This window comes from Accipiter gentilis, chromosome 19 (genome assembly GCF_929443795.1).
Source record: "Accipiter gentilis chromosome 19, bAccGen1.1, whole genome shotgun sequence".
In the NCBI taxonomy this organism is placed as follows: Eukaryota; Metazoa; Chordata; class Aves; order Accipitriformes; family Accipitridae; genus Astur; species Astur gentilis.
In genome coordinates, this window is record NC_064898.1 from 6,503,208 (window position 1) to 6,523,168 (window position 19,961).

Below are 19,961 nucleotides of genomic sequence, written 5' to 3' on the forward strand. Positions count from 1 at the left end.
TGCTCTGGAGATTTTCTTTGATTACACTGTAGCTTCATTATCAGTAGTGCCTGTTTGCCTTTTAAATTAAAAAGACCTCCTACCCTGATGGACCTCATAGTAAAACATTCCTGCAATCCAATGCTAGATAACCAAAAATAACATTTCCCCTTTGTGGACCAAAAGAGAGAAACCAGCAGAAGCCTACGGTTGCTACTTTTGCTGTTCTGTAGGAGGGTGATTCCTCTCTGCGATGTCTCCAGAGCCCAGAGGATGGAGGTATATTTGCTTACTCAGCCAGTCAGGCCTTTCTTCTACAGCTCTGGGTTGTTCTGGGTATTTGAGCATAGAGAGTTTTGCTGAACCCTCAGCATTAGCGTGGCTTGCATTTGAGAGGATTTGCATGCTTTAATTTTGAGTTCCTGGTCTGTAAGAATGTTGGTTTTACATTCTGCTTACACCAAGTCTGTGTTAGTTGTCATCTCTCTCGCCCGCTGCTTAACTCCAACAGCTCCCTTACGTGAACTCAAGTAATGCACTTGAGTCCAAACTAAAAGAAAACAAGTTAAACCAAGGCCTGCAGCTGTGCTAGGGGAGTGCACTGAGCCAGCAGGGAGTATCTGAGGAAGAAAAACAGGTCTCCTCTGGCTAATTACAAAAGTGCAGCCGGAGACTCTGCCTGGATTATGGTACTCGCTCTTTGTCCACCAGGACCATGACCGATGCTGTAAGGCTTTAAGCAGCGTTATGCTGCATGAAAGATGAGAGATGGAACTTGTGAGTAAATGCTCAGGAATGCTTGGTGTGTCCTCAAAGCCAGAGAGATCCATGAGTCTCCTCTGCCAGGTCCTACTTGGGGAGAAGTCATTGTGCTCAAACCTCTGGTGGTTCTTTAGAAGAAACTTAATGGAGTTTGAGAACCAAGAGACTGAAATGAAAATCAATAATCTGCTTGTAAACAGTTCGGTGATTAGGACTGATCAAGGCTGGAGAAGTCTGTTTCAGACCTTTTTTCTTGTTCCGTCCTGTTTTATGTTGATGTAACTTTCAGTGACAGAAACATGTCAACAAAGAAACAGCAGACTTTCATGGAAGTTACTGTTTGGAATGTATGGACGAAATAAATTATTATGTTTTAATTCTAATTTTTAAAAAGGGAGAGAAGAGTATCCTCTCCTCCCCTCAAAATCTAATCCACAGCTAAGGTTGACTGGGACAGAAACTTCCTGATCTTTTACCTTGTGTTTAGCCACATTGGATATTTTGCAGAAATTATTTTCTCTTTTCCCTCCCTGCTGTCGCAGTGTGAGGACAACGTGTTGCAAGATGTTTCTTCCAACAGGAGAGGAATGCAGGCCAGCCAGGGCTTCTCCAGAAACAACATGTTTAACAAGAATATGTGACAGTAGAAAGAAAGAGGCTGAGCAAGGGTTTGTCTGCTGCTCCATTTGAAAATGCATGTGGGTAGGAGGGAGGCTGTGGAGTTAAAGGTGGAATTTCAGCCTAAGCTTTGGAGGGTTTTCTGCTTCAAACCAAGCTGTACAATGATTTACCTGTTGCTAATTGCTGTGGCAGCATCCTAGGTTAGAAAAAACAGTGGCACTGCACCTGCAGGCAGTAGGGGCGAGGGGTTCATAGCTATTCAGATGACAGGAAAAACAGCCGCAAGCTTTCTTGTCTTCTGGGCTTACCATGGACGAACGTTTCTTGCTTGCTCTCTGGGCTTGCCCATGGATGCTGGGTATCTTGCAGTGAAGAACCATGCCTCTGCCACCGGTTCTTTGTGTGGTTTTAAGGCAGAGGGATAGCAGCTGGGATATGTGCTCCTGTGTGTTATTTGTGTAGCCATGGTAAGGCTTTGCTAGTAGCTCAGTTCTTCCTCCTAGAAAGTGGAAAAGCAGGAACAAAACCAAATCATTTCATATGTGTGTATCTGACTAATTCTGAATAATCCAGAAGGGTGGTGAGTTAAAACCAATGGCAGCTAAGTGTCTTTGCCCATTTGGTGTGTCTGTGCTATCTCCCCTCGTAAATCATAACAAAACACAAACTCATTTCTTAAGAGTTCAGTTCTTCGAAGAGGAGGGGGGCCCTGAATTATGTTTATTTTAACTGAGCTATGCGTGTGTGTTTTCTCAGGGAAGATCCAATTTTAACACACCTGCATCCACTTTAACCTTCCCTTCTTTGTGAGCCCTGCTTTTGCCACCAGCCAATTAGTGGACTCAGGAGGACATTCTGGGTCAAGCTATACCAAGTGCCGCAAATCCTCATTAATGCTAATTAGTGCTCAGTAGGTTAATTGGTGGTGAAGCTCATCTTTTTTTAATTATCTGAGCAAAAGAGCCAGTGGGACCTTGTGGTCAGCTTTGAATTATTCTGTTTGTTTTGATGCACCTCATTTGAATGTGTAAAGCCAGATGTTTGTTGCCTAGATTTAAGGGCTGTTTGCTTTTGTGAGGGATGAGAAGAAGAGAACACAGAAGAATAAAATTAAGGTCTCTGTTGACACCTTAGAGCAATTCAGATACGAAAATGGAAGAGTCATTTTATTCGTGGAATGGAAAATATTGTTATGAAATAACATGTTGCCTTTAGTTTACCTTTTGATTTGTCATTCACTTAATGAATTCATGTAACGTTAGCGCAGACTTCCAGGCAGACAGAAATCATCTTGGCCCTCTTAGGAAGCCATTGCAAAGGTATTCCTGGCCCAAGGTATTCTTCATTATTATTGATAGCAACTGAATCTGATTTTATATGACTCGAGTAATGACTTTTTTTAATCATTCTTTCATAGTAACCCTCAGAATTGGGACTTTTGTAATAGGTTTTGTTCTAATCTACTGTTTGTTTTGTTTAGTTCAAAGCTTTTTGTCTGTGTCCTTGTCCTTGATATAATTACAGATAGATGGCTTCTCTCCCTTACCCCTTCTGAGGTCACTAACCAACTTAAGCATATGTCAGTGTCACTTTCCAGGTCACTGACTCCCATAAGGATGTCTGGGTTTGTGACTTCTTCCATTCTGATACCATTTTTGAGGACCTGAGTATGAACACAACTATATCCAATATTCAGAGTATGATCTCATGATCTCTTATCCTTTTGCCTCAAAACGTCTTAAGATGCCATCCTTAGACCCTGTGGGAGGACTTAGGCACTGGCTCTGAGTCACCGGAAAGCAGAATTAACACTTGAAATCATGGCTAATACTTGGGCTTGATTTACAAGCAGTATTTCTGTGAGCAAGGCCTAACCTGGTGCCTGCGAGTCTGACGTCATCGTTAGTTTTGCATCAAAGCGTGAGAGAGACTGAGAAGTCTTCACTTTGTTATCTGTTGGTAGAAGACAAAAACCTTTTCTGAAAGCAGGGACCCTGTATCAGTGCAAACACTTCAGTCCAGTTAAGAAACCCACTTAACTTTTCCTTTCAGGGCTTGTATTGGGAGATCTAATATCTGTTAATAAATCAAATACTCATCCGTTTCAGGAGAGCTGTGTTGCGTTTTACCTCTGTGTATTAAGAGCTCATTTTATAGCACTTGACTGGTCTTGACTTGCAGTCTATTTAATCATCCCTTGTACTTAAACCACGAGCGCTTTACTTCTTCCATGAGTTTTTCTTTCTCTGCATAGATGCAATCCATTATAATTTCCCAAATGGGAAAATCGGATGTGACTTCAGTTTTGAAATTGTTGATTATAATTAGCAATATCAAAGATAGTCTAGCTTTGGCTTCCTTCGAGCTGCGGTGTGTCCCTCCTGTTCAGAAGTCCCTTGACAGCACATTTTCCTCCGCACGTTGCACGTAGAAGCCTGAGGAGGTAACCAGTGTCGGCCTGTAGCAGACGCCGTCCTGCGCTTCCTCTGTTGCTGTGCGGTAGACAGGCAGATGAAGAACTTGTTCCTTGTGCCTTTTGCTGCTGTGGTTAATTCCGTTCTCAGTGTAAGAATTTTGTGGCAGATGTTGCTTATTTCTCCCTTAGAACAAGTATTTTTGATTGGTTTAAGATTTCTTTTTTAAGCCATCTATCCAAACCCACCCTCTGGTTCTCCTGCTGAGACGGGAAAGGCTCTGTCTGTATGTCCTTTACCTGCAGAAGACGAACAAGTACTCCATTTCTGTCATTCACAGGGCAGCAGTAGATGCAGTGTTTCGCTACACTTGCCAGTCAGTGGACTTACAAGGTACTTAGCAGTCCTCCAAAATCAGCAGGAGGTTGCACTATACAGCGTTGCTGGTTTGCCCATGCGCTGGTAATGACTGATTCTGCAGGCTGTCAACTTTGTAAGGCTGTTAAAGGTTAGAGGAGTCCGATGTCTTGCTTTGTGCCTGCCATCCTCCTACCTGGTGATTCCTTGCAGTACATGCTTTCTGTTATGCTGCCTGCTTTGAGCAGTTGGAGATTTCTTTGTGTGGGTACTTGAGTTTCTTACAGTTGGCTGGTCTTTGGTTTTTTTAGCCAATTGGATCTTCCAAGAATTTTAGAAGCTTCCATGCTGTAACCTTGGTTTTAGTGGAAGCCTGTGATCCTTTCTTCTGTGAACGCATGCAGATCTCATGATCCAAGAGCTCTTAAAGATTGTTTGACACTCTCAGTTGATGTTCATAGTTTTGCTTCCAAACCTGTTATCAACTTCTATTTTACGTTGAGGGAATACTACTGACTGTAGGCAGGGAAAGCAATCTGGCCTATTTGTTGCAGGAGTGATTCTGTGGTGCCAGGGGAAGGAGGGGAAGAGACCAAGTGTCTGAAAATGCTGACAGTTTCTAAAGATTTTAAGGAGGGGTCCATAGGCTGTACGAGTTTCTAGTTCAGGTGTCTGAGCTTAGAGACCACAGGAAAAAGAGAAGGATTCCTCCCTTTTGTGGACATCTCATTATGCACTGAACAGAGGACTGTGAGCCTGGATATTACCCTAATGGACTATTAAGTGGAATATAAGCCTGTATGGCTGGATTACATATTATAGGCATCTCAGAGTTTCTTTGGTTACTTTCTTTTTGAAGTTAGCAAACTGCTTCAATGAAAGGGAGTTGTTTAAAGCTGTTGTAAGCTTGTTGACAGCAGCAGCTGTGCTTGCTGGGATTTCCGTTCCATATACCAAATGTATGTGAATTTGTAATCTAATCCAAGAAAGATATCAGCATTGGCATTTAGATGTGTACCCACATTTGCAGCATAACCAGTGGAATTACTGCTTGTGAATAAAGATGTGAAAAAACAAGCAGGCTGTGAAAATGGAAACACAGTGTAAATGTGGTGCAAATGGGATAAAGATACTGCAAGGAGCTGCACTAGCAAACAGATCCCTTCTATGCACTGGCCCCATCTCAGTGTTGAACAAGGGTGAGATGGGAAAAACCAACCCAGTCGCGGAGGAACTTTGAACTAAAATAAAGTGTAGTACCTTTTTCAAAATAATCTGATACATAACAGTCATTTGAGGCTCCAGTGCAATGAGATTTGGACACCTACGTTATTTTAAAACCCCTTAGAACTTAGTGGGACTTGTATACATAATTAAGTGCTTTGAAAGGTCAAGACTTTAGCCATCATTTGTTAATTCTGGGCATAAAGTTGTTGACGAAACGGGTTGTGTTTTTAATAAAAATCAGAGTGGAGAGTGTCTCTACTGATTTGTGTACATACATTAACCCTATTGTAAGCATACTGTATTTTTCCTCTTTAAGTTTGTATTTTCACTTTCTCTACATTCAGTAATAAGGAACTGTGTAAAACAAAGGGCTTTTTAACCAAAAACTGGATAGAAAGTTTTCTTTCCAGTGTGGGAGGTGAAAATGAGAGTGTTCGTTAGAGGATAGGATTAACAATGAGTCCCACCTTTGGTTGCTTCGGGCCGCTTTGCAGGTGTGATAGAAGCGTTTTACCGTGTGCTAAGCCACAATGCTTTGCTCCTTCTCTCTAAGGCAGTTTGTGGGTGCCCTGATTCATGTACATAATACTAAAGAAAAATCTCCTTTTTAATGTTACATATCACTTGATGTCAGACTTCTGATATCGTTTGTAATAATTTATAGGCATTGGGCATTCAGAAATCACAATGATGGTAATATCAGGGATAGATTAACTAAATGGAAACCTGAACAAAATGGCCTTAGAAAGGAGGAGTTTACATTATTAGAGTTCCTTTGATAATGTGCAGTTTAAAGAAAGAGAAAATTATTTTTCATGCTACAACCATCTTAAATACTGACAAAGTCAAAGGTGCCAAGTGCTTTAAATACAGTTGACTCTTACCTTGAAATTATCTGGTTACTCACTGGTAATTTTTTTTTTTCTCCCTCAGCGTGAACGAACGTGATCATTTGTTAAAAAGGCTCGGTAGGAAAACTCCTCCGAGCCTTTTCCGTGCTCACTCTGTCCAGCAAAGCGTATCACGTAAGTAGCGGATCATGTATGCATGTGTGTTTCACAGCAGTCAGTCCCAGATGAGTGAAGCAAAGGGTGATTATTTTTTAATTAAATTGTAGGTAGAGATAATCTAGCGCAGAGGCTGAGCTGCCAAGCAAGACACATACATTTGGAAGTGGAATTAGTGTATTTGGCCCTAGGCTAGTGGCTCTCAAATGTGGATAATTCCCTAGGATCCAATCAACAGGCCCAAATGACAAAATCCCAATATGCAGGTTCTCTAAATGTAAAATCCTGATAGTCTCAAGAATACTGTAAAATCAGAAAACTCTGCAGGATAAAATAAATGTTGTGATAGAGCCTAACTTAAATAGAAATGGTTGCTTTATGGAAAGTCGTATTAGCTGTGGTTGGCTGAGAATACAGCGATATTTCAGGGATGCCACTTAAGGGTTCTGTGTGTTTCTGATGAGGAAGGCCATGGCAGGCAGAGCTGCCTCTCCCTCCTCTCCCTCTTTGTCCTCTGCTGGGAGAAGAGATGCACCATCACATCTTGCTACTGCTGCTATTTGGAATAAATTGCATATTTTGTTTTTGTTGGTGTATAGGTCATCCATTTATTCATCTTCCTAGAGGAACATGTGACAGGCCTTGATCTGCTGGACCTGATGGTTTTTTGTCAGTGTTAGAAAGGCTTCCGTAGCATTAAAAATAATCTAACAGCTCTGTAGTCCAGATACACTGAAGGGCCATGCTGTCTCGAGGGACCAGGGAGTCCAGCCAACCTGTTCTGGTGGTAAAAGGCAGCCTCTCCTGTGATTAAGCTGGTAGTCAAAATATGCTCATCTTACTAAAGAAAATAGCCCCCCAGCGTGCAGTACTGTTGCACGCAGGGCAAGGAGCACGCACTCAGGATTTGGGTTTCATATTGCCGTTGCAGTGAGAAGTGACGCCCCTGACTGTTAAAGAATCCGAAGGAAGTCAAATCTCTGTGCTGGCTGTCGTCTTCTGAGGCAGAACTGTTAGGGTTCAGGCCATGGAAGCAGGGCTGGGATTTGAGAACCCAAATGCCTTACGTATGCTTATTTTCCATGGGGAGTTTGACTAGAAGGGGTGGAACAGTGACGGATCTGCTAGTGCTTGTCCTTCATAGAGCCGTTGCAAGGCCATCACTGTCAAGGGATGTAAGGTCTTTAGCGATCAATCCCATTGCTCCTGCGAAAAGAGGCCGATGCGCGGAACAGCCCTGTGGACCATGTGTTCCTGCCAGGATTTAATCCTTTGTGTCAAGGAGCCAGGGATGCTGATGGCAGCGTGGCTTTAGGTATGCAAACACGCTTTTTGAGGAGATTCCAAAGGCGATGATTGGCAGAAGAGATCCGTAAAACGCTTAAATAAATTGCTGTTAAAGTAGTCTGCTGTAGAGACTTACCACAGTGCGGAAGGGAGATACACCAGTGGTGACTAATCAGACTTGATATATGCTTTTAGTCTGGTAGAACACATCATCAGGTTGTTAGTAGGTGAATAGCTATTGGGAAAGAAAAATGAGATATCAAAATAAATGCTAATTTGCATAACCAGCTTCCCTATTAATGCAAATCATTAAATGCTAAATGAGTCAGGACAGGTTACAATCAGCCATCTGTTTTTCACATGAACGTAAATTTTGATTGTGAAGCTGTTGGGACTGAAAGACACTTTTTGCGGCATATCCATGACTCTTTAAAAATTCTGTCATCTCTTGTCAGATGTTATTTTCCAATGTTGCATAGCTGCTATATGTACAAGGCCATGTGAAATCCAGGGAACATATGTGCTGTTTTCACAACCCTAAATTGTACAACTGTTCACTAAATGCTAGAAATCTTCAAAGCGAACAATTGATGAATAGGGCAGTAGCCTTGACATGCTGGGCCAGTATCTTAAATCACACTACAAGCACTCTGTTTGAAGTCTTGAACTGTTCATATGTTTCCACCAGGCTCCAAGTTCCCAGCCTGCGAAGGCCACTTCTTCCAAAAATTGCTTTGTGGCTTCATCTCAGAATCTGACACTTGCATATAAAGCAGGAAAACGGTTTGTTAGTTAGAGCTGACAAATGCTTAAGCAAATCAATTGCCTTAGTCCCAACAAGGAAGGAAAATGGGATTAAATTTCCTAGCACAGATTGTAAAGACGCAGTACTGATTTGAGAGTCACGTTATTTTTGACAACTATTGCCAAATTTTTGGAGAGGAAACAATGCCTAAATAGCTTTATTCCCAATTTCATGGAAAGGAGACAAATCTCATCGGGAGTTTCCAGGCTGCTACTAGTGGTCTATGGTAGGAGGAAAAAGATGGTTGAGGTAAGTCTGCAGAGCCGTGGGGGGCAGAGCCACACAGCCAGTGCCGTGTCAGTGCCCTACAGGAGTGCCAGCCAGGATTAATCTCTTAAACACCTCCTCCCGGTAAAGAAAGTGGCTCAGAGTGACTGCTTGGAGAGTAGCCCCTGTCTATCTGGAAGAGTATGCCCTTAAAGTAAGACCTTCATGGCTGTTTTTCTTGCACTGGCTTTGTTTTTGTGTTCCTGAATCACGTAGAGTCCTGAATCACGTAGAGCTGTCAGAAGCATGAAGGAAACCTATCCAGTAACTGTACTGTCAAAGATTGTGTGGTTCCTTCCTGCCAGTATAACTTCTGGGAAGCTTTATGAAAACTTAAAAAAAAAAAAAGAAGAGGGAAGTTCCTGTTGGATGGCATTGTCCTGAGGCTTTAGTGGAAGCGTTTTATGTGGTTGCCAAGCCCATGTGCTAACATAAAACCATTCTCAGTGGAATCTTGTAGGCAGTGGAGACAACGCTGGCCTCCAGGCTTGGCATAGCTCCTGGTGAAATTGGAGATTGCCTGTTGCCATCTGCTTTCTAAAGTCTCTTAAGAGTGAGCAGGAGGTGCCACCAGGCTCCTCTCAGATGTGTGTTTGGACTCTTCCCTTTAGTGTTCTGTGGGGTTCACGCTTGAGGGGAGGAGCAATAATGACTCCCAAAAGCTCTCCCTCTCAGAGGGTTTGCTGGCAATGGGGTTTTCTCCAGGTGAACTTTCTCCAGGTCTCCATCAAAGTTCATGTCTGTCTTTTTTGCTGTGACTTTATGAAGGTAGCATCTCCTTTAGACAAGCTCTGTAGATACAAAAGAGGGTTCTTGACCTCCCCTTTCTTCCTACACAACTGACCTGTATGACCTGTGCCCCCAGAGCCTCACCAGCAGGGAAGGGTGATGCTTCTCACTTGCTTATGTACCCTCAGACCTGTCCATCATTAAGGAAAGTCCCATACCATCCCTCTAGTGCAGTTTCCCTCCTGTAATTCAGAATACCCCCTGCCAGTGTTCGGTTGTCATTTGTCTCAGCATGCTCTTACAAACAGCTGAATCCTGCTCTTGTTAAGCACTGCTCTGGCAGAACTCCCCCTGAAACGCAGAGAGCCGTGCCTGAATGAGGATTACTGCGCTTGGCCCAGATTTCCTATGCTAGCAAAGAAAATCCCTCTTCCTTTGACAGAATATGGTGATTGCGTAGAGTAAATCTGAACGCAGAGCGTATGGTTTGCACCTTATTAATCAATGGAGAAAAAGCACCTGTCATGTGAGGTTCGTTTCACAGTATAGGGGCTGGTGAATAATAAATAATAATAATGTGTTCATGCTGAGGGCTCTAATCCCACCATTTATTCTCCACTAGCAGACACTTTCTTCCTCTCACTTTTCTGCTAGTGTGTTTTGATTTGAAAAACAACAGGGTAGCTACTTGAGATGCTTTTTAAACTCCATGTCCTCTTATCTGGCATGTGTTTGAAATATAGTCTACGTTCTGTATTTTTTCCAAGCTGCATATTTGTTGACTGTCAAGTAGAGTTGCAATCTTTTAAAATCAACTTAAGAAAAAGAAATAGGAATAATTAGTTTAGAATCGAGGCTGTGGCATCTGGCTCAGTTTTCTACATGCTAATACCGGTAGGTTAGTATCTGGGACAAAAGTGATGGGACCATTTGTCAGGAATTCCTCTTGGGTCCTTTAGAAAACACAGGCATAGTTTATCAGCAGAGAAATGAATGATTTCTGTAAGCATTAGTCAAAATGTTCAAGATTTAAAGCAGCTCTCACTTTCCCAGAATAAGTGGAAGAGGGTTGCCGAAGAAGTCAAAGCTGAGTTAGCGTTTACAGTTTAATTGGTAGATGTGAACTGCGACATCATAGCAAATCTCCTTAAAAACTGTGTGGAACCAGACGTTTGGCCTGAGAGAGAATTTGGCTGGCCAAGTGATACCCTAGCGTTGATTTTTCTTATGTCAGAGATATCTTTGGCATCTAAGCAGCAACATTTCCCAAAAGATTTATTTATTTATTTTAAAAGACATTCCCATCCCCCCAAACCTTAAAATTTAATTTTAGCGGATTTGAATCTGGGCATTTTTCTCTGAAGGCAAACAACATGATGGTAAAATGCATTTTATACTTGGGACTATACTAAACCCCAATACCACTGCCGTATGAAATAGTGAAATGCTGCAGAAGGTAAGGTTTCTGACATGCATCCCGTGAGAACTGCCCTCTTGCTGGTTGGGCTAAACAAACCCCAGGGCGGACAGTTCAAGTGTGTCAGAGGAGCACACAAGGAGTAGGAGGCCTCTAAAATAAATCCCTGAAGTGTCTAAAACTGTACGTGGTCCTTCCATGAGCATATTTTCCGGAATAAAAAGAGCGCTCTGGACCCTTTCTGGTCCTGGTCTTGGAAGCTGTTGCATGTGAGTGGGCTGTTAAGCTTGCGCAGCGTTACTGTGTTCAAGATGCATACGTGGAGATGGTTTCTTTAGAGAAAGAAATTGCATTGCACAGACCAGAATAGTCATTGCAGGGAACAGAAGAGTGTGCTAAATTAGAAACCTAATGAGAGACTAGATTCTGATCTACTAATAGAATATCAAAGCTTTAAGAAAACCCAACAGGATGCTTTTAAAATTCAGTAGGTTGCCTGATAATATCTGGTGTGAGTGAAACTTTAGATTTGATGAGAACGTGAATCTCCTCTTAACCGATGAGCTCCACTGACAGATACTCAAAAGTGTGCCTTTCCTCCATTAATAGAAAGTCTCCGAGTACAAAGGTCCTTCCTTCTGCGACAGCCGTGAGTGGGTTGTGCCCATAAAGCCCCAAAGAGAAGTGCTCCTTCCTTGGGCTGCTGCAGGAGAGCTGAACAATGAGGGCCTTGTTCCCAGGGCAGGCTCATAGGTGTGGTTTTAAAACTGGAGTTAGGGGAAAAGGTCAAACTTCCGAAAAGTTCCCTAGTAACCGGTAGATGGAAACTTTCATTGTTTTTGGATGGGGTCTGAAAAGAGTGGAAATGCAGAGCTACTTGGGGAATGCGGATGGGACTTGAGCATTCACAGCGTTCTGACTCCACAAGGCACAGTCAGCTGCCTGAACAGCTTGAAGCTCCATTTTAGTTGTAATGTGAATAAAAAAAAAGTAATATGAACTCATCTTCCTGTATAGAGATCAACAGGGAAAGTTTTAAAGAAACTGCCAAATGTTGAGCTTCAATGGAGTAGGGCGGTGTGCAAGTATGGGGGTCACAGCCTTTCCCACGACGTACGCACAAAACCCTCATGGCTGATATTTCAGGATGGATCAAGAACGTGAGGATGTAAGGATATCCCTGGTATTCTTACCATTGATTCAAACCATACCATTCAAACCATTGATTGTCTTAGCTTGAAATTTTTTGCCACATTCAGGTGTTTTCTACTGGTGTGGGAGTGATGAAAGTATTTCTTTGATTGCATTTTGCAACGGCTTTGCAGAGTGCTTGGGCTGCCTGGCTGTTCGTAGGCCTGTGCTAGCACTGGAAATAAGCAGGTCCTGGGAAGATTCCTGGGGTTGACGGGCTCCGCACGCTTGTGCGGTCAGTGCTGGATTTGCAGTAGTTATGGCAGCTGAAGGATCTGCTGTGCTGAATGATCTTACTGGATAAGTAAATATAATAAAACCATCTTGATGTAGACCAGGCTATGGGGTATGGAGTCCAGCCTTTCAGGGCTTAAGCTTGTGGTCTTTGACCAAGTTGAGTTTCCACTGAGAGTTTAGCCAAAAAGGTAACAGTATGCTGGCCCTTAGCGTGGAACAAACCCACTGGAGGTATTTGTTGAAGTGTGAACCTACCCTTTTTTAAATGAAATCTTGTTTTGTAAATCGTATTTCCTTTGCAATTATCCAGCACGCACATACTTTTTTCCAGAAGACTGTTCGCATTTTGTGAATGTATTCTGTGAACCTTCAGCTAGAGGCAGGAAAAACCAACCTGTACCTCTGTAGCTGTATGTATATTGGCATGGAATTGCTTAGGGAAAACAAAATGGGATGCTGGAATGGTCAGTCACATAATCAAATCAAAGTTCATACTGTCCTGCAATCCCTCCAAGAGGGAGATGTGACTGGAGTTAGTTCTAGGTGATGTGTTTCTGTTTGAATGTCCTCCATTTACTGGCAAAGATTTCCTACCATGCTTGTGATTTAGGTCAGCTAACCTGGTGACAGCGTGCTCTCCTGCTAAGGGAGCGCGAGTTCTGCCTTAAGAGCTCAAACCTACAGCAAAGTCCCTGTGGCTTCAGAGGTGACATTTACCTGCATTCTGTGAGAGAGCAGACGACCCTCCGCGTTAATTGAACAGTGGTCATCCCTAGTGTTGTGGGACTGTCTTCCCAGCAGCTTACAGCTGTAAAGGAGTTGCTGACCACACTCCCTGTGCAGGCGTCAGCCAGAGGAAAAGATCTACGAGTGCTTGAGCACCTCTGTGCTCGGCTCACGTGGTCCCAACTTGGTTGTCAAGGTGAAGGTTTAACAAGCCTCACTCGGGATACGGTTCATTTCTGGGCTTCTGGCTACCAGCACCGGTCACCTGCTTCAAAGCAAGCTGCATTCAGGCCCGTGGGGAGCAAGTTCAGTCTACAGCACCCAGGCTGCTTAGGGGTCTCGCGTCCCTCCTGCCTTAAGGAGGTGTTCAGCTCCGTGTGCCTTTCCATCACAGGGTCCTCTGTGTTGTGCTGCAGCCCCGTCTCACCTCGGTACCTGATCTAGGGGGGGAATATGCCTTAAACCTGTTAAGGGAGGACTCCTGAAAGACATTTGCTGGCTCTGTGCGTAGTAATTGGGACATCCGTCCTTACGTGATGCTGTGTCTTTCAGCCTGGGGTCAATCTGGGGCAGGATTTCAGAATTCCTAAACTCCTGCTTCCGGAGCTGCTCAGGGGAGATGGAGAGTTGCCCGTGGAGAGTTAGCCATGGTACAATTCTTGGTTTCTCCCAGGCAGTGTTCACACCTGCCAACTCTTGCCTGCTTTCCTACTACAAAGCATTATCTGGTTCTGTATAGCCTGTGACTTTCCTATTTCTCCATTTTTGTAACTATGCTAATCTGCCCTTCTCCTTTCTGGTTACCCATTTACACCTGAAAATCACCTTTTATTGGTGTCACAAAGTCTGTTGTCCTTTGCTGTAGTTTTCTGTTCAGAATTTTATGTAGGGTCATGTCTGCTTTAAATATTGTTTGGTGTTTCACCATGTTGGCCCATTAGCTTTTGTGACTGTTTTACCAGTAACGTGGTGTTTTGCAGATGATGTCAGAAATGTCACTTGCCTTGTCCACAATACTTTAAAAGAAATCGGACACATGGGTATTTTCTTCTGAGTAATTTCTAGGGAGACCAAAGGATTGTGCAAGCTAGCAGGATTAACTTGTGCAGAATAGAGACCTCCAGAATATGTTTAAGTTTGCTCTATTCAAGATATGGGTGACTGGCCAAGACAGTTGAGAATTTCTTGGTGTGATTGGTCAGATGCCACCTGGAAACTAGTAAAAAAAAAAAAATTCCTGAATGGAGCTAAGAGGAAGATGTGACTCAGATCCAGCTGTGGTCTAGACATTTCCATGTTCCTCCAGGGAAACCAGTGGTATCAAGCAAACTGGCTGTAGAGGAGTCGAGCCAAAATGCGAATCTCTACCTGTCTGTTAAGTCTTTAAAGAAGTTCTGCCACCATGGGAGTACTCATGGTGTCCAAATCAATCTGTAGTTTATTAGTCAGGCTAACTCAGAGGGATATGTTGACTGTCTACACTAACCTGGCCTGGGGAGGGGGAGCAGTAGCACAGAGCTGGCAGCAGACATCCTTTCTGTGCGATGTGGGCAGTGGGGTGCACAGCTGTAAATGTCAGAAGCGCAATACAGAAATGAAGTTTTTTGCAGTCTGTCATGTAACTCTAGTGATGCCTAAAACTGTTCCTAAAAATGGGCTGTGCCCTTGAGCTGGACTTCAACTTTTTTTTTTTCTTCCTTTACTTTTTCAGATGGGTATGCATTTTCCCAAGAAGAACACGGTGTTGTTTCCCAGTCGCAAGTTGTTCGATCCTACGATACAACCAAAAGGAGAGCAGAAATAGAATAAATGGTTCTTCACTTGATGGGTGGTGGGAATAATGGGATTTGGATCAATGCATCCACTGTTAAGAGGCAGCAGCAGCCAAAACACCAGAGAACTCATTTCTGTGGCCTTAGCCAACAAGTTTCTGTATTCTCCCTGCAAACCTTGAGTACATATTGTGGGGGGAAATCATTGTTTGAATTCAGTCGCGAAGCTCTGCCTAAAGTTTTGTTTATGTTGTTATGAAGCATTTGACTGTGCTATGTGAGGTGTGAAATTAAAAACAATGTTTTACCACTATTTAAAACATCAGCATAAGATTGTTCTGGGAGAAAAGTAGAAAATTTATGTTCCATGAGAAATCAGCCTTTGCTTAATTGGAACGGGGTGCTGAGATTTCCTGTTTTGTTACACACAGACCAAGTGCACACGGCTGCATGCGGACCTTACTCCCTCTTAATATTCACTGTTTACTAATGTGGCTGAAATTTTAACAGACAATTTGGCATAAAACTTTTGATTGCAACACAGTCTGTAGCTAAAAATGCTTATTTGCCTTCTTATGACAGAATAACACAAGATAGCAATGAATTACTTAGAGTATCTTTTGCCCTCTTACAGGATTTATTAGGGCTTTACCTTAGCTTTCTAAAACCCAGTTAATAGCTTACTCACAAAGCCAGGATGTCGAAGTCGGAGAGCTCGGCCGGGCAGCTGTCTTGAGTGCACGGCAGCTGTCTTGAGTGCATGGCTTTGTGCACAAAGTTGAACTCAAATAGGTGCCTCCTGGTAACTCCTCATGATGTATTTGGATGTGCATTTCAAATGTAGCCTGGGATTTCCCTCCATGATCCATTCCCACTTTAACAATAGAATGAAACACTGAGAACTTAAAAGGTACAAGCTTGTCAGATGTTGAGAAAGAAGATCGGATGCGTACAGGAGACCGACGCTGTAACCCCAAAGAAGCATTCCCGTGACCAGGTAGGATAGATTTGCAAAGACAAGTTAGGAAGGATTTACACACGTGTGTGCACACACATGTACACACACAGAGCTGGTCGTTGTGAAGAGAAGACCTGCTGTTTGTTCAGCCAAACTAGTCGCTCTTCTAGATCTTGATCCATCAACAGGCTTCCCGACACACTTGGACCCGCCAGCCCTGGAAGGAATGCTGGCTCCACGGCCTCGCTGTGCCAGTAGGACAGGCGTGCAGCTGCATAGATTGGAATTTTGGAAAAAAAAAAAAAAAACAACGCAAAAACTGGGGCCTAAGTTAAAGCTGAAAGAGCTCTTAGAAAGCTTATGCTGTCCTCCAGACAAGTTCTATTAATTTTAGTCGCCAAGACACGTTTCTGAATAGCATAAAGTAAATACTGCTGTGTTTTAACCAGGTTTCATGGTTAATGTGTATACTACATCGGTGCATTTAAAAAGTTGGTGTTGTTTTTTGCCCTGTTGACCATCTTCCAGAATTTTTTATTGATTTAAATATATCGGAAAGCAATTTGAATATGAATATTTATGTTTAGCAAGGAAAAGGGAAATACCAGCCTAGCCCACTGGCTTAATCTTCCTTAAGGGTTGTGAGTAAACGCCAGCGCTCAGGTGTCATAGTTCAATTCCTGGGTGCCACCTTGGAGACTCGGAGTCCCCTTCCATGTTAAAAAGCAAATTTTGCTCCTGCAGCACCAGGCAGAATTGTTCTTGGATTAGGCTAATGGCACAGAGGGAAAAGTCATCACCTTCTTTCTGCAGTGCTAATGAGACAATTATGCAATAAGGGAAACGTGCAAATAATTTTGCCATAGGCATGAATGTCAAGGGGCCAAGTGTGGGTGTATATATTTTCTGGGAGATTAATTTTGTTTAAAGGCACGAATACTAGTGCAGAGAATAAATAAGGGGAGGGTAGACCTGATCCCAGGAGCTTTTAAATCTTAATGCTGATCTAACCTGTTAAACACTTTCTTTTATTTCGAAACAAAATCTATTTAGGATCTGTGGGGTGTAAGCCTGTCCTCAAAACCGCTAACTGTTTCTTCCTTTTGTAACAACACAAGGAAAATTAACTTCCCACCGAGACAAAGCGAGATCAGCTTAGTCTTTGTACTCTAAGCCACACAGTAAACATTGGTATGTAAACAATTGGAGGCTTTTCATGAGGATACAGGAAAAAATCTTCTAAAAACCTCTGGATAATGAAGAAGGGCAAGTAAATGTGTCGAGCAGAGAATAGAAGGGATCCTGGAGTCTTTTCTGTTCTCAACTTAGTGCAACAAAGTTTTACAGAACATAAGGAGAGATGCTGGGGAAGAGCAGCTGTCATCTAATGTGATTTATTTTATTAGTGCAGACTATGGGCTGTATCATTTTGACCCCTCTGTAAATTGAGGTCAGTGTGTGTCACAAACACAAACCCTCCCTAGAGTGAATAGTGGCTTAGATTGAGGTACGTGTGTTGGATGTCAGCTCAATGGGAATTACACATGGGGTTTGTCACAGGGCTATACAGTATGTGACACTGGGGCTAGCAGGTCAGACTTTATCATCACTGTAAGGCCTTAATCTCTAGCTGAGTTAATCCTGTAGAGCCCACCCAGGTCAAGACCTGGCATTCTTCTTGTTCTTTGGAGTCATTACAGGAATTAATGTATTGTAATATGCTGTAGCCTGACTGTTGGACTTGCTCGACTTGGTGAACAAAGATGAGGTGTATTCCAGTGGTGTGTTAGCAAAAGGAGAACGGCAGCTGCTCTGCATCACCAGAATTCCTTGTTCATTAACACAAATGCACGTAGCAGGAACAGCAACCTTTGAAAGCGCTATGTGAAAGTGTTACCAACTAGACAAGGTATTGGAGCAGAAGGAATGGGAGATTTCTGCTTGACCGTCCAGACTTAACTACCTAGGGCTGATCAGAAAAGGGTGTCTTTGGGCAGCGTTCTGCACTGACCAAAGCGGCGATGGGGTTCTGAATATTCGGAAGGAAGTGGCAATTTTCCTGAATTAAACCTGGATCTGGTTGCTTCTTTTTGTAACACCGTAATCGCTGCTTGCATAGAAGCTGCTGTTCCTTTAACGATTGCCTAGTAGCAAATTAAAGCTGGCGTGCGGGAGCCTGAGCTGAGCACTGCTGAGAAGTCTGAGTCTGGTGACATTTTCTTTTCCTTGACAGGGCTTCAGGTCTTGCTGTAGGGAGCTAGCATGGGAAGTCAGTAATAACTTGTCAAGGAGAAATGGCGAATAACCAATAAAAGTATCGGAGTCAAACTAAGCTGCTAATGTATCTAAAAACGTATGTGGAGTTAACATGAACTATATGGGCTGTAAATTAAGATAACAGCCAAGCCTCGCTAATCTGCACTTCACTAGACCACACGCCTCTTAGTGCACGCCAGAAACGTGAAGTCTCTTCCACTGCCTCAGCCAGCAGCTAATAGCAGATGCTGCAGGGAAGTCTCCTGTTACCAAGATTACGTTATTTTTACAGCATGTACTGGAGCGTGTTTGCTGGGAGACAGTCAATGCTCATAAATAAAGAGGAGAAGGCTCAGGTGGACCAGAATAAGTGAAATGCAGCGACTGTAACATGGTTGGTGGGCACACTGGCTGCAGCTTGGCCCTCTGTGGACAACCCCACGAGCTTGGGAGGTGCACAGTCCTTACGCTGTCCCTGTCCTGCAGGCTTATTTTGCCCTTTTGGGCTAAGTCGCCAAATCTGCTGTTTTGCATTGCCTCCAGTCATCAGTTCAGACTAGTGATGCCCTATTTACATTCTCCCTTGGTTTTATAAATAATGACTTAATTTCATTTTTAAATACTCTGAGGACTGTACTCTTGATGTTAAGCCTCACACTTCAAGTTTGAAGCAGAGCAGCCCTTGAGCGGGTGTTCGCCCCTGAGAAGCACTTTGAATTTGTCAGATTTCTCCCTAGTTTTAAGGGACTGAGGATATTTTACCTTAGTTTTAGATCACCACACAGTATCAATGCCTTAAACTTCAGTCGGTTTCTAGGGAGAGCAATTCGCGACTTGTTGAGTCTAACAATAAATGGTCATGACATGAAATACCTGATGAGCTGGAGAAGAGTTTGGCTGTGTCTGTCGTATACCTGATGCATCTGGGTAGCAGTTTGCTTCTGAAACGTGGCACTGACTATGCGTGTTCCTCAGTCTCTAGACAGTTGGGCTCCTTCTGTCCTATCAGTCAGGACCCTTGTATTAGTCTCTCCCGGCGCCTCTGTATGCTGCAGCTCCATGCCTCGTTGAGGATGATCTGCCTGGTGCAGATCCTTGTCTGGATCTGCACCAGGCAGATCCAGACCCTCTTCTCTACCTTCTGCCTGCAGGGTCCCCTGGGCACATCCCTGAGGCTGTCCCGCAGGCAGCTGTTGGAGGCACAGCCGAAGTGCCTATCAAATGGGGAGAGTTTTGAATTCAGATCCAACTGTCATCCCTAGCCATAACTCATAATAATTGTCACTGCAGACACCGTAAAGAGGTATACAAGAGATGAAGACTCAGCAGGTTATGAATCTGGTGACCGGGCTTGTACATCCCACTGGTCAGGCCCTGTGTGAGCAACTGTGTCGCTTGGCGAGCGAGCGAACAGGTAATGGCGCTTCTCTTTAGCGGGTTGTTTATCTGCAGCAGCATCACTGTTCCTCAGAAGCCCTCTCTGCAGGAGCTCTGTCCCAGATGCCGCTCTGAAGGGCGGCTCTCCAACCGTTCCCTAACACGGTGGCCCGGTTGGCTTTGTATCGTAGGTGGTGGCCGGTGGGACTCTCCCAGCAGCAGCAGGGGTAAAACAAGCTACTCCGGGAGCACAGCCCCTGCTTCTTTGGAAATGACCTTAGTGCTGATGAGGTCGGGCCTTTGACATGACCTGAGCTTTCAGATGGATGGTTTCTAGAGCTTATTGCTGGTGCTGAGCCTTCTGGGTTGACTACAAGCAGTTCCTGTTAGAATAGAGTGAAACATGCTTTTACCCTTTTTCTTGTACCCTACATGAAAGGCTCAGTGCCTTGTTCGGTGAAACCATACACATCGATTATTTTCTTAGAGCTTTCTCCTCCTGTGTGGCATTGGGGAAAGTCTCCTTGGTTTGATTACACAGTTAACAGCCCTGTTCCCATTTTATTTTAACT

General features: G+C 43.5%; 1 protein-coding gene across 3 annotated transcripts in view; it reads left to right on the forward strand.

Annotated features, from left to right (window-relative positions):
* The window catches only part of ATP8A2 (ATPase phospholipid transporting 8A2), a 350,586-nt gene extending 331,485 nt beyond the window's left edge, over positions 1-19,101 (forward strand). For all 3 annotated transcript variants that reach the window (XM_049823013.1, XM_049823014.1, XM_049823016.1), the window contains 2 exons: positions 6,294-6,385; positions 14,738-19,101. In XM_049823013.1, coding sequence (XP_049678970.1) covers positions 6,294-6,385; positions 14,738-14,835 — 190 coding nt within the window. In that variant the 3' untranslated portion in view covers positions 14,836-19,101. The remainder of the gene's footprint in view (positions 1-6,293; positions 6,386-14,737) is intronic.
* The last annotated feature ends 860 nt before the right edge of the window (positions 19,102-19,961 follow it).